Source organism: Myotis yumanensis, unplaced genomic scaffold (genome assembly GCF_028538775.1).
Source record: "Myotis yumanensis isolate MYYU_CA2020_CCGP unplaced genomic scaffold, mMyoYum1.0.hap1 SCAF_1, whole genome shotgun sequence".
NCBI classification, from domain to species: domain Eukaryota; kingdom Metazoa; phylum Chordata; class Mammalia; order Chiroptera; family Vespertilionidae; genus Myotis; species Myotis yumanensis.
This window is the reverse complement of record NW_027223752.1, coordinates 69521479-69535777: the sequence shown is the minus strand read 5'-3', so window position 1 is coordinate 69535777 and position 14299 is coordinate 69521479. Positions and strand designations below refer to the sequence as shown.

Below are 14299 nucleotides of genomic sequence, written 5' to 3'. Positions count from 1 at the left end.
ACCAAAATCTTTCTCTGCTGGTCCAAATGCTGACCATTTTGGGGCCAAGAAATTGGCTGCCAAAAAGAAAGGTAACAGAAAAACCAAAGGAGCTAAATGAAGAGAATATAGGACAAGATAGAAAGAGCCAGGGGACCAAGCCCAGACCCCACACAATTATCGCTACCTGCCATTTTTAGTTACTGGTCCACAAGGCACTGTGTTCAAAGATAGCCCCTCCCAAGGACCACTCCCCACTCCCAAAGAATACAATACCCTCTGAGGCTTGGTCCTTCCTGCAGTCTGTGTTCTGAGGAAAGGTTGAATGATGTTCTCCACCCCTCTCCAGGAATCAAAAAAAAAAAAATCAAGAGACATTCCCTCAAAGTCCTGAGAGAAGCCTCTGCCTCTATACCAGTCTCAGATTTGTCCCTCAATTTTCAGGAAGGAAGGAAAAAAAATTACAGGATTAGGAGAGATGATGGAGAGGGCATGGAGATAGGAAGGGTCAGAGCAAGGATATAATAAACACAGATCTCAGAGAAAGACATGGCACAAATTCTCCAAATGAGGAATATGACACTTATAGGGTTCATGAGTACCTCTATTTATAGCTCTGTCTCTGATAACTCTGAAGATTCAGAGTCTCCATGGCCCCTTAAGGTCTGGGCTAGACTGGAGGGACAGATAAGGAATGAGAGGAGAAGCCAAAAAATGCCCTTCAGTCAGAGAAAGGGGGATTGGTATAGAAAACCAGAAGACAAACACCTTCCTGGAATTGAAATAGTCATTGGGATCAAAGTTCACACCTAAATACGGCTTCTCCAAATTCATCCTCCCTAGCCCCACCAGACAATTCTACTCACTGGATGACCCCAATTCCCACAATAAAACTCTGAAGGACAGACAGACACCCTTTCCCAACAACAGGTGAGAGAAGCTGGAAAACCATACCTAGGCCACTCTGCTTCATCTCCGTAGGTGGCCGTGAAGACAAAAAGAGCCGGTAGCCGCCAGGCCTGGAAGACGAAGTCTCAGAAAGCACCTGCAGAAAAAAGGACTCTATGTTACCATTTGCAACTCGATTCAGCAGATCCTGAATTCCTGCCCCTACAAAGCGAAGCAATGTCAGAAAGTTTGGAAGAACCAAAGGATCTTTTAAGGAGGAGGAGGAAGAAAAGGAAACAGAGTGTAGTTTGCAGAGCAAAAGGAAACTGTCCAGAGAATCCTTCTATACTAGAAGGCATGTCTATTTCCAAGATGTCTGTGCCCCTTGTCCTCCCATCCCAAATCTGAGAAATCATTATTCAACCATTCTCAGTTCTCAGCAGAGCAGGGTTCCTTAATACTATCTATCTCTCTGCAGGACTCAGCAAGCTAATGACAATAGCTCAGATACAATAAGAAATAAAGTCTGGCCCTCTCTTCTTTCCATGAGATAGCTGTGGCTATGGAAACTATACTCAGTCTTTTATCTGAACCGAGAAGCCCGCCCCTCCACTTTTAGAGACATGAAACTGATTTCTAAAAAGCCCACAAGGGTCCAATCATACAACCCCCCACGTACATATACCCACCCCAACCCCAACAGTGTTCTGAATCCCTAAATCCCAAAAGGCAAAGACAGAGGCAGAAAAGGAAGATGAAGTAGGGAGGAACACCTGTGTGCAGGAGGCCAGGTGAGTGGTGGACACAGCCCGGGGCTGTAGGCCGATGGCTGGGGAAGGCCGGGGGAGGTCTCCTGACCTCCTGCGGCGCCGTCCCCGCAAGGGGATCAGGTCCAGGTTCCCTGTGCACTGCATGTTCATGACCTGAAATCAGACCGGGTGGAAAGCCGGTCAAGGCTCCTTTAACCCCCAGGCCCCCGAAAGCCCCAGTGCCTACTGGGCAGACCTAATTTTAGGACTGGAGAAAATGAAGGTCACAGATTTTGTATTCTAAAATAGCCCAAAGCAAGAGGAGAAGGGATGAGGAAGGGTTGTAATTGATAGGGATAATATAGAACAGGAGAGACATATTAATATTAAAAGGCTGTGTGACCAAGGAGAAGACAGAAGATTTTCTTGCAAATTGAAGGAACACATCTTGGGCAACCATTATCCTGGATAAGCTACACTAGTAATTGAAAGAAAGAAATGTGATCACAACAGGAAGCTTCCTATAGGCCTGAAAGAAATGTCCATCGCATCAAATCTGAGATATGATACACAGAGCTCTGCCTTTCCTATGTCTCTTAACTGCTTAAACCAGAAGGAAAAGGGGGTAAAGCACAGCAGGGCCAGAGAGACTGCAGACTATGTGAACGGGAAGACTTTCAGAGGGGGAGGAGCAGTTTATTGATGGAAGATTATGTCATTCTATCCATTTCATCTATTCACATGAACCTGAAGGGTACTAGTGTACTGTGGATACTGAGTTAACTTACACCTCTCAGGGAAAATGATGCATATCCCACCCAAAGAAACTGAGTATTCACAACTTCAAATCCACTTTAAAATCTTCAGGAAGAAAAAGATGAGTCCAGAACACAGACTAGTTTGCCTTCTCAGGTTTCTCCAAAATCTTAACTGTAAATCTCTTGCTGAACCTACGCAAGCTAGTTATAGATTCTTCTGAGATATCCCCTAAAATGGAAAGACCAATTCCTTTAAGACAGAGCTGGCACACAGATACGTGAACAGATTCATCTATAAAAACAGGACTCAAATCAGACAGTCAGAGTCCCTGAGACCCGGATAAATTATGGGGTCAAAAAGAGTGTAACAGGGCCCAAAAGGACAAGAATCTTTCCATGAGAAACAGACCAAAACCCCAGAAAGGTTAGCTAGATACATGTGAGATTTACAACAGTTCCTTCCCCTAGGCTACAGGACTAGAGACAAACTCCAAGAACAGCAGAACACAGGCCATGGCCATAAGCCTGCTCATTAGAACAAGGGGAACATAGACTTTCAGACTTCATTCCCTTTCTAGTATAGATAATCCTAAAGGGATTAATTTTTTAAAAAATATGTTTTTACTGATTTCAGAGAGAGGAAGGGAGAGGGAGAGAGAGATAGAAGAAACATGGATGAGAGAGAAACATCAATGGCTGCTTTCTACATGCCCCCTACTAGGGATCAACCCTGCAATCAGGCATATGTCCTAACCAGGAATTGAACAGTGACTTCCTGGTTCATGGGCTGACGCTCAATGAACTGAGTCACACTGGCCGGACTAAAAGGATTAATTTAAAGTACCACATATTTGCTCCTGTTGAGCTATAATTTTTACCCAAGGCAAAAAAGAGATGGAGAGGGTCTAGCCTTTAATACCAATTGCATTGTTATCATAGTAAGTACTATTTACTGAGCATCTATATGGTGGATTTTTTTTTAAAGAATTTTTTTAAATATGTTTTATTGATTTTCTACAGAGAGGAAGGGAGAGGGATAGAGAGTTAGAAACATCGATGAGAGAGAAACATTGATCAGCCGCCTCCTGCACCCCCCCACTGGGGATGTGCCCGCAACCAAGGTATATGCCCTTGACCGGAATCGAACCTGGGACCCTTGAGTCTGCAGGGTGACGCTCTATCCACTGAGCCAAACTGGTTCTGGCTATATGGTGGATATTACTTAAACTTTATAGATGAAAAAAATTAAGGCTTGGAGAAGTTAATTGTCAATGGTCACACAGCTTCTAAGTATTGGACTGCAATTTCATACCAGAGCTCATACTGTTTCTACTAGATTTCCTTTTAAAGAAGCCTTTTTAAATTCATCCAGAGGCCTCCTTCTCATGCTCATCTCTTAAAATCCTTCTCTCTCAGGCACCTCTCACTGGCATCTCTTTAACCTCAGAAGTAGTAACCAGTTTAAAGGAGCATTATTTGGAGACTGGCTTTGAAAAAGAGATTAAGTAAAACATATCCATCAGGGGTAGGAGAACTCTGCTTAAGGTCCCAAGAATCATCCCTCAAGGGGATTCAGAGGATTCATGGATATTGTCCTATGAGCACTTCCACCACTTCTTTCTCCCAAGCCACTCCCATTACCTCCATGGAGCCAGCTTTTCGGTTACGAATGAGGGGTGATCTCCTTGGGAGGCCAGGACCCTCAGAGGGCTGGGGTGAAGTCTGCAATGCACGGTCTGGCTCATCTGATGCCTTCCTTGGGCACAGGTTCTCCATGCTGCCTTGGTCGGTTTTCATCTCCTCATTCTATGCAACAGGCACAGGAGACGTATTAATGGCTCCCAGGCTCCTGATCTCAGACTTCCCAAACCTTTTACCTCACTGTACTGTTTCCAAGTTTCCCAACCACTTGGTTCCTAAATCCTCCAGTCCCAAATCCCAGCACTCTGACCCACCTCAGAAGAGGCTGGACGGAATCCACAGCCAGTTGGTGCACTGCCTTCTTCCTCGACACCTTTCACTCCAGGGCTGAAGTGCAGCTCCACATGGAATCGTTCCTCTGATAAGGGATCCTATGGGGCATCACCAGATGAAGGGAGAGTTGGAGGAGCTGGATATGGTGGTGGAAGACCAGGCAGGGACAACAGAGAGGAACTCAAGAGAATGTATCCTCCCCAGGGCTGAGGTACCAGTGTCTTACTTCACTCTGGGGCTGGTTTATTAGAGCTTCCTTTTAACTATAGTCCAGAGTTACTACAGGATCCTCATTCCCTCACCTCTACTGTTTGAGATGAACCGTTTGGCATGACTTTCCAACTTCCACTTCTACGACCCTCCCAATCCATCTCCCACAATAATTCAGCTTTGCTACAGTGCATATAGCAGGACATTTAAAGATATCTTTGTGCAGCCAGATGAAGAAGGTATATGTATAACAATTTTTGAGAAAAAAAAAGAATCATTATAACATGTCCCAAATTCCATACTCTCCCTAATACCAGAGCTATGTTCTGTGGTATCTCTCTGGCTCAACACCATCCCAAAACACCTTTTCTTTTCCAGTAGGAACCTCTAGATCAGTGGTTCTCAACCTTCCTAATGCCGCGACCCTTTAATACAGTTCCTCATGTTGTGGTGACCCCCAACCATAAAATTATTTTCTTTTCTTTTTTTTTTTTTTTTAAATATATTTTATTGATTTTTTACAGAGAGGAAGGGAGAGAGATAGAGAGTTAGAAACATCGATGAGAGAGAAACATCGATCAGCTGCCTCCTGCACATCTCCCACCAGGGATGTGCCCGCAACCCATGTACATGCCCTTGACCGGAATCGAACCTGGGACCCCCCAGACCGCAGGCTGACGCTCTATCCACTGTGCCAAACCAGTTTCGGCTATTTTCGTTGGTACTTCATAACTGTAATTTTGCTACTGTTATGAATCGTAAATATCTGATATGCAGGATGTATTTTCATTGTTATAAATTGAACATAATTAAAACACAGTGATTAATCACAAAAACAATATGTAATTATATATTCAATATGTGTTTTCTGATGGTCTTAGGGGACCCCTGTGAAAGGGTCATTCAACCCCTAAAGAGGTCGTGACCCACAGGTTGAGAACTGCTGCTCTAGATGCTCTGTGTCATGCTGTACCTAAGTGCCACACCTGGATGGATTTGACAAATTCTAAGGCTAAACCAGTTTTTTCCTAAAAGAGGACGGAGCAGAAAGAAGGGGCCCTCTCCTCATCCCATCCTGTTGGCTCCTCACCTGTGTGTTGTCCTCATAGAGCATGATGACAATCTGGGTCATGTAGTTGAGCTCCGAGATGGCACTAAGGTAAGCCAAGGCTCGCTGCCATTGTGCATCCTTGGTTTCCTACCGAGCACAAGGAGAAGTGAGGCAATGCTTGCCAAGGGAGTCTGGGGATGGGCAGAGGGACAAGAAGACCAGAGAAAGCTTGCAGAAAAAAAAACAAAACAAAAACATGAGGAGGAGAGTAAAAGAATGCTGAAAAGGATGCTCATAGGCTGAAGGAAGAAGAAAGATCCTTACATCAAGAAGTCCCCCGTAACGGAAGACGTTGAGTAGGGAGTGGACATGGCTTTCACTGGTGAAATAGAGACGTGTTCGAACGTGGCGGCCTGGGGAGAGCACTCCTCGGGAATACCTGAGGTAATAGCTAAGTCACTCACACCATCGAATAATCTGGAAGCTTCCCACCCCTCCACAAACTTCCTCCTCCCCCTCAAAGACTTCTCTCCTGTCCATCCCAGTATCCCTTCCTCCTATTCTTGGTTTCCCAAGCTGTCCCAGTCTGGATTCCCCTAATGGCTCCCCTGACATGCCCCTCCCTCCATCCAGTACCCCTCCCAGCCCTCCCTCACAGGGGATGCAGCTTGTTGACAGACTCATCCTCGTGGGTTCTCTGCAGGTCAAGTAGTATCTTCCGCAACAGTGGAAGACAGAAGCCCACGGCAATTTCCAGTTTCTCCTCCCGACTGATCCCGTACTCCTAGGGGCCATAGGCCAGGAATAAGTATCTCAATGAATCCTGTCTTCCTCTCGCCTCATATTCTCAGGCTCAAGATCAAGCTTGTCTTCACCTCAGGTCTAGGGCTTTTTTCATATCCACCATATTCCCCCTCTCCAGGTTTCTCCTCGGTTAGTCTGTTACACTTACTCAGAGCCAGAGTAGACCCTGAGACTTGTAGCAACTCAACTAATTCCTTCTCTAAGTTTCCTTCCTCTGGTACCAATACCACCCCTCCCTTCTACCTTTTCTCTCCTTTCTTACCCAATGCCCCTATCCCCAGGTTAGACCCCTTCTATGAGACACACCTGGGGAATGACCACATCAGCCAATGCCTTAGAGAGACGTAGCAACTCTGCTGTGCCTTGAAGTCCCAGACTCGCATTGTGCTGCACATCATACTTGACACAGTCATAGATGTCAGGGATCTTACTGATATCATAGCGTCCACTCTTCTGTCGAAAGTCACGCTCCAGCTTGCTCCAACGCTGTAGCATTAGCTCTAGTGTCTCACTGTGGTAGAGTTGCACGTCTGGAAGGAAGACGGACAGTCAGAGAAGCCAAGACTTACCTCTAACAAAAGAGCCTAACAAATCTGAAGCAGAACTAGAGAGATGAGGATGTCTTGTCATTTAGGAGAGAGGACACAAGAGTGTCTGAGGAACCCATCCATACCTAAAACCTTGAAGGGAAGATAGTATTCATACCCACCTACAGATTTGGGGTCCTGCATCCGTTCCTGGATCTGGTGAGTAAGGTTTTCAATCAGGGAAAATACCTGATCACAGACCTTTACAGGATTCTGAATGACAGCCATGGAGTTGAACAGGGAAGTGCTTCCAGTTGGAGCCAGCTGTGAGGAACAGAGAGATGAAAAGCAAGTGAGGCTAAGTACCAATTGCCCAGATTCCTGTGAGCTTATTACAGAGATTGCCTGTAAATAATATCTGTTTGTTGAATCACTCCAATGAGCACTCTTAAGATACTAGGCATACCAGGTGTTCTAGAGCCTTCAGATGAGGGAACTGCTCTTTCACATAGTCATTTATGAAGAGTTGATCTTAAAAGTCTTGGAGTCCAGAGGAAATAAAAATAGACCTAGGTTCTTTTCTTGGGGGTTCTAAAAAAAATACATGGAAAATTCTGGGGAATAAAGATGAAACTCAAATTCCTCAAAATCTTCACAGAATGTTTTCATGAGTGGGTAATAAAGATAATATCTCACTAGAGGCCCAATGCACGAAATTCATGCATGGGTAGGGTCCCTTGGCCTGGCTGGTGGAAAATCATTGTCTGGCATATGTTCCTCAGTCAAAAGTGGCCTGGATACACAAGAAGAAGGATGACATTGTGTAATGGCATCCACTGTGATTAATACTGTGAAGCAGTATACTGCAGTGGCTAATATCCTGAGCTCTTGAGTTAGACTCCTTGGGTTCATACTAACTGGGTGACCTTGAAAGGTTGCTTAGATTCTTCTGAGCCTAGATTTCCTCATCTGTAAAATGAGGAAAAAGTAGTTTAGGTCCACAGTTCTTATGGTGGATTAAAGATGGTCATTAATTCTTTGTCACTTTCCCCTTCCCTTGGATTTAGACTGACCCTGTGACTGCTTGACCAATAAAAGATATCAAAATTATGTTGGGCTAATTCTGGGCCTACAGTTTTAAAAAGCTTGGAAGCTTCTGCTTTGGGGAAGTCCTAAGCTATCATTTAAGAAGTCTGGCTCAGCCGGTGTGGCTCAGTGGTTGAGCATTGACCTATGAACCAGTTCAATTCCCGGTCAGGACACATGCCTAGGTTGTGAGCTCAATCCCCAGTAGTGGGGTGTGCAGGAGGCAGCCAATCAAAGATTCTCTCTCATCATTGATGTTTCTATCTCTCTCTCCCTCTCCCTTCCTCTCAGAAATATATATATATATATATACATATACATATATGTATATGTGTGTGTGTGTATATATATATGTTTGTTTTTTAAAGAAGTCTGGCCATCATGCTAGAAAAACCATATGGAGAGGAGAGGCCCTGAGACCACTGGGAGACCGTAAAAAGAGAAAGAGAGCTCAGCCATCCCAGCATCCTAGTCAAGCCTCCAGATGGTTCCAGCTCCAATGTCTGGATAACATCTGGGAAATTTTAGGAGAGACCCCAAGCAAGACTAGTTGAGCCTAGAACTGTGAGACAATGAAATAGTGGTTGTTTTAAGTTACTGAGTTTTGGGATAGTTTCTTATGCAGCAATAAATAATTAAAACATCCTTTCATTCAAAAAACCTTGGGACCAGCTGTGTTTGAAACTGAGAAATTTTCAAACTTTAGGAAGTTAATATAGTGCATATGCTATATGCTTTATAATACTTCCAGCAGGGCATGGGGCATAATCAAATACACTTATGCAGCAAAACATGACTATGTACACTAAATGGGATAAATAGGGATTACAAACACTTATCATGTCAAGTTTTGCTGCCAAATGAATCTTGGTGCCAAACTTATAAAAATTCTTTTGATTTCTGAGAATGTGGATAAGAGATTGTGGACCCATACTTATCTCAAAGGGTAAGGATTAAATGAGATAATGTAATGGAAAGTATGTACAACAGTACCTGGCACATGGTAACTATAATTACTGTTCACTATTTTTTAGAATTCTAGAAATTTGGGATCAGGGCAGAAAGATAGAAAGCCTGACCTGATCATAATCCTCGGGGCCAAAGGGTGCATCCCGTTGCAAAATATGGTGAAGTTGAGCCTTCACTCGGTGCTGGCAGCTGCTCAAGGAATCACCATCACTGTCCAGGAGCCCATTCATGTTGGCACTCTTCACCATTTGTACCAAAATGGGTGTCAGCTCCCCTTCTAGAGCCAAAAGGCCCTGGAGGGCAAGCACAAAGTCTGTTAGCTTTCCTTACAGTCTAGCATAGTCCCCCTACGCCTAGATGGTCTGAGAGATCAAATGAGATCTGGCTAGAAGAACTGATGTATAGGTCAAGGAGCCTAACCTCATTAATTATTCTCAGCGCATTGTCAGTAGTACAGAATGGTGTCGGAACAAGGAGAAACTTCTGAGTCAGCACACAAACACCCTAAATTTTCCAACTAGTTCTCCAAACTCTCTGCTTCTCTACCTAAAGGAAGCTGGGACTGTGGGAGAACTATAGGGTGCACCTTGGCAAAGGCAGCAGCAGTCATCTGGACGCGGCCCTCATCAGATGCATAGATCTTGAGATCATGGCGGAAAGTGCTATGAAGCCGAAGCAGCCCACAGCCAGGGAAGCCAGCGTAGTCACCTGAGGGCAAAGGGAAGGACCAGGGATGCATACCACAAATTCCCACGTGGAAGAAAGAATGCTTATTCCCTCTTTAACTTCCCCATTGCCTCAGATCCTTCATTTCCCCCAACTTATCCTCTAATCATTTTATCCCAGCCCTGCTAGATGCTTATTCCCCCAAACACTCACCCTGTCCTCCAGGGTACATGCAGCGAAAAGCTCGCCCCAGCTCCTCAGCCTGAACACGGCCAGCGGGAGTCAGTTCTCCACCCCACTTCAGTACCAGCAAGAGAGATGGAGCCACAGCCTTCTGCTGTGGATCTGCTGGAATAAAAGGCAGTAAGTAGACCTAGATCTGAGGAAAACACTGGGGCCATCTAAATGTTAGGTCTTTTGAAGAGCCCAGAAAGGTAATCTGTGGTAGAAGTCATCTAAGGGTTCAAGAACAAGAGATCTGAATGGTAATGGAAAGGGCGTGTTATATCTTACCTTGCCCCTCATTAGAAGCTTTTACTCCATGAGGATAGTAAGTCAACTGCACCTTCCGGTTGATGCCTGAGAAGTGACCATACCTGCAGGATAAACTCATAGTATGAGTTTCTATTCCAGCCACCATTCTCAGTGTTAAGAGGCTCCCTTTTCCTATCCCCTTTCTCACATCTCCAGCACAGACTTCAGCTGCTCTAGTTTCTCAGTCTTCTCCTCGATCTCACCACCTGGTTCTTTCTCCAGTTCAGCCAACAGCAGCCTTGCAATGTCCAGCACCTCCTGAATGAGGTAATAGGGTATCCGTGAGAAGACCACATCCTGGCCGGGTACCCTTCATCCTGGTCTCTCAGAGGCCCCCAATCTCATACCCTCTATCTTCCTCAAAGCACTGCTCCTCCAAGCCAGATTCACCGTCTTACCTGTAGCTGTTCGGGCCGCTTTAGTTTTAATTTCCCTGTCTTGTAACCACCATGCTTTTCAAACAGACTAAAAAACCTGAAGAAATAAGGAGAAGCTTCAATATGGGGGGAGACAGTCAAAGCCTCTGGGAGCTGCCCCATCCCCATTTCCCTCACAAAAAAATCTATTTGTCTAAATCGGGGCACTCTTTCTACCTTGGGTGTGTCACTTCCATCTTCATCTTCTGCTTGGGGGTACGGTCCCCATGACGAATAATTGCAATGACACAACGAAGTTCCATCCTAAGATAGGGAATGTTTTTAGAGCCTCTCCCACATTTCATCTCACCCCACCTCTCATCAGTTCATCCTACTTGACATGTGAAAGAACAGTGGGAAACTGTATGCGGTTAGGAATATAGGTAAGGTTAAGAAAACTTCCTAGAAGAGACCTGGTCAGAATGCACAGGGTCGGGGAAGTAACTACTGATCTGACTTAGGTGCCTTAAGCAGGTTATTCCAGATTTTTCACTTTTGCTCACATAGTGCCAGATGTGGTAGGGACAATGGGAATGTCCTCGGCCTCTGTGGGGATGGACCATGGGATCTGGAACTGTGGGGCAAGTTCTCGCATTATGGTGTTCCTAGAAGGAGAAACATGAAGAAGCCGTGTGAAAATGAATGAACCAGAACTACACAGAGGAATGAAGCTCACAAAAACTAGCATGTTGTAGAAAAATACATAAATAGTCTAAAAGCATGCAAATCCACCACATATTTGTAATAGAAGTATTAATATATGTATGAAATTAACAAACACAAAATACCTCTGAATGGGAAGAAAGGGGATGTAATTAGTGAGGGGTATGGAGTGGCCTCAACTATGTCCTTAATATTTTATTTCTTTTTTTAAATACATTTTTATTGATTTTAGAGAGTGGAAGGGATGGACATAGATAGATAGATGAGAAACATCTATCAGCTGCTTCCTGCATGACCTCTACTGGGGATCGAGCCTGCAAACGGGGCATGTGCCCTAATCGATAATTGAACCATGACCTCCTGGTTGATGGGCCGATGACGCTCAACCACTGAGCCACAGTGGCCAGGCAATATTTTATTTCTTAAGCTCAATGGTGAATACATGGAAATTTACCATATTCATCATTTCTTATACACTTTTAAATGTTTTAAATATTATGTGATGAATTTTTTAAAAGTCAAGTTGTAAACAGTATTACAATATGATTACATTTAATACAATAAATATATAATTTGTTTATACATGGCAGAAAAATACATACTATTATGCCTAAGACTGTTAACTGTAATTACCTCTGGGTAGTGCAGTGTTGGGAAGGCAAGAGGGCTGAGGAGCCCTTTTTCTATTTTCCTTTTGAAAGCATTTTTATAATATTTAAATTAAAGTAAAAGCTTTTTAACTCTCTTCTCTAAGCCCATTCTTCCCAGCCCAAACTACTGTGCCCCTTACCCCAGAATCTTGGCACAGTCATCGTAGTATTTCATTGAATTCTTGACAAAACTGAAGCCATTGACATCACATACAAAGGAATGACCATTGGCACGAAGAAGGTCAAAACCACACACTGTTTGCTGCATGCAGGGCAAAGAGGCAAGATGAGAACAATGGAGCCATTTTTCCTCCCAGATCCCTGCTCCTATCTGTCTCCTTCATTACATAGTACCCCTCACCCCCATAAGCCTTTACCTTAAACGCTACACAGACTTTCCTGGCCACCAGTTTTTCCATGGCAGTCAGCATGACTGGATATCGAATCTCTTTTCCTTCACTGTCTCGTTCGACCTTCCCATCCAAAGCTGGAGATTTTCTGGCTTCAGCATGGGCATAATCTGGCCCCACTGTATATACCTGCAGGTACATAGCATCACTGAGTATGCCCACAGCGCACCCTGTATATGAGAAGACAATATGAGCACTAGGTCTGTAGACTAGTTTCAGAGTAAAAAACTAAAAACAAAACAAAAATACACCCTAAGTATAAAGAACAAGGAAACTGACACTTTTCTTACTGAGCCCTACTGAGGTATTATTATGAAAGTTTCTCCTAGGGGTTCCAGCACTATCATCCTTATTAAGAAATCATTTACTAATTTTATATCATCTTCCATGTCACCCTTGCCCTTGCTGATAGTAACAATTTAAATATCTACTTCCACCGCTTGTTATCGTCACCTGAATATGAAAGCCACTCACATTCACCCTTTATTTTCTATGACACCCTCCACATGCCTCCACTTGCTCCCAAGCCCCCATGCCACCTAGACATTTATAGCCTCTTAATCCCTATATCCACCATAACCTTGACATCTGTGCCATCTGTTGGCATAAACTCCTCATAGATGTAGGACCCTGTCTTTCGGACGCTGCTCTCAGGAGAATAAACGCTGCTTCGGCTGCCAATCTTTGGAAGGAAAAGGAAGAAAAAAAGAATGTTGCCTCTATTTTGTCCCCAAATCCTCCAGCTCCCCTCCCCACAACCTCATTCTTGTCCTTCAACTGCTCTGATTCCCCCATACCTTACGAAAGAGGCGCTGGCTTCCTCCTCCAGCTGAGCTGGGGTAGTAGATGTAAACATTGTGGTCCTCTGCACTCACGGGCTTCTCCACAAAGGGCTTGGGGAAGACAGCTCCGTTTACCTCTACCTGGTCTTCACCTTCTATTAGATTGCACTCTGAAAAGTAGGTATGCAGTCATTCCTAGGGCCTCGAATTGTAGAATACTTCCAACTCCTTTTTCTTCAAGTTTTCATCTTTATAACCCTCAAGTTTCTATGATCATATCTTAGTAATAAATGTGGTAATACTATATGGTATATAGATATAATAATGTCTATATAAGAGGTCCAAGACTGAGTCCAAAGACCCTTGGCTCTAACTCTACCCATAATCTAATAATCAAAGCCTCACTCAGATAGGTGGTATATAGGAGATGTCTAGAGGATGGAGAACTGGGCTAAGTCATAGAAAGCAAGGCAGGGCAGGACTGGACAAGACCAGGTACTCACCCTCAGGCCGGGCAGGGTCACGGTTGAGCACAGCATATCGAGGCAGATCAATACCCTCCTCCTGCAGGATCCGGTACACCTCCCTCCTGTGACCCCCCAGAATAAATTAGCTGGGAGAAGTGGGGATGGTTACTATGGGGAAGGGCTAGGGATTTCATATGCTTAAGAACTGGGAATTGCCATGGTTCAGAACTCAAGAGGGTATGGTACAAAATTAAGCATGTTTGTTTGACTCTGCCCCTCCCAGAGTACATTATCTAAACAGGCATGATCTCAGGGCCACCCACGCACCCACCAGTCAACAGAAAGCTATACCTATCCTGGATGTAATACTGCATAGCCAGGTCATTGATAAGAAAGGGGTTTCGAAGCTTGGAGTAAGCAACAGCTTTGTCCAGAGGAAAGCCTGGGATGGGGAAAGGAAGTAGAGACCAAAGAAAGAAAGTGAAAGAGACAGAGTGAAAAAACAGCAAGAGAAATAGACATATTAAAGCTATTAGTTGCCATTGAGCTCCCCTACCCATCCAACCCATCTCTTATCCTCTGCCCAACTTCCCAAATCTAGAGTATCCATCAGAAAAAAATAAAAAAGAACTTATTTTTAGGGTCCTTCAAGATCGTAAGAGCTGTAGAGCTGTCCTGAGGTTTAAATATGGGCTTTACACTACCTGCAGCAACTT

General features: G+C 44.3%; 1 protein-coding gene across 24 annotated transcripts in view; it reads right to left on the bottom strand.

The window, feature by feature from the left end:
• PPIP5K1 (diphosphoinositol pentakisphosphate kinase 1) overlaps positions 1-14299 on the bottom strand; it is a 39604-nt gene that overhangs the window by 19940 nt on the left and 5365 nt on the right. For 8 of the 24 annotated variants that reach the window (XM_070423823.1, XM_070423833.1, XM_070423842.1 and 5 more), the window contains exons 5-27: positions 13935-14025; positions 13620-13705; positions 13132-13286; positions 12915-13016; positions 12302-12463; positions 12065-12186; positions 11115-11216; positions 10789-10875; positions 10594-10669; positions 10344-10453; positions 10175-10257; positions 9875-10009; positions 9582-9703; positions 9106-9288; positions 7123-7264; positions 6720-6943; positions 6266-6393; positions 5934-6048; positions 5649-5756; positions 4330-4446; positions 4016-4180; positions 1641-1790; positions 934-1024 (exon numbers count right to left, since the gene is read on the bottom strand). In XM_070423823.1, coding sequence (XP_070279924.1) covers positions 934-1024; positions 1641-1790; positions 4016-4180; positions 4330-4446; positions 5649-5756; positions 5934-6048; positions 6266-6393; positions 6720-6943; positions 7123-7264; positions 9106-9288; positions 9582-9703; positions 9875-10009; positions 10175-10257; positions 10344-10453; positions 10594-10669; positions 10789-10875; positions 11115-11216; positions 12065-12186; positions 12302-12463; positions 12915-13016; positions 13132-13286; positions 13620-13705; positions 13935-14025 — 2856 coding nt within the window. Of the gene's footprint in view, positions 1-933; positions 1025-1640; positions 1791-4015; positions 4181-4329; positions 4447-5648; positions 5757-5933; positions 6049-6265; positions 6394-6719; positions 6944-7122; positions 7265-9105; positions 9289-9581; positions 9704-9874; positions 10010-10174; positions 10258-10343; positions 10454-10593; positions 10670-10788; positions 10876-11114; positions 11217-12064; positions 12187-12301; positions 12505-12914; positions 13017-13131; positions 13287-13619; positions 13706-13934; positions 14026-14299 lie in introns of those variants that run through there. The other 16 variants (XM_070423877.1, XM_070423940.1, XM_070423969.1 and 13 more) reach the window with 8 other exon arrangements.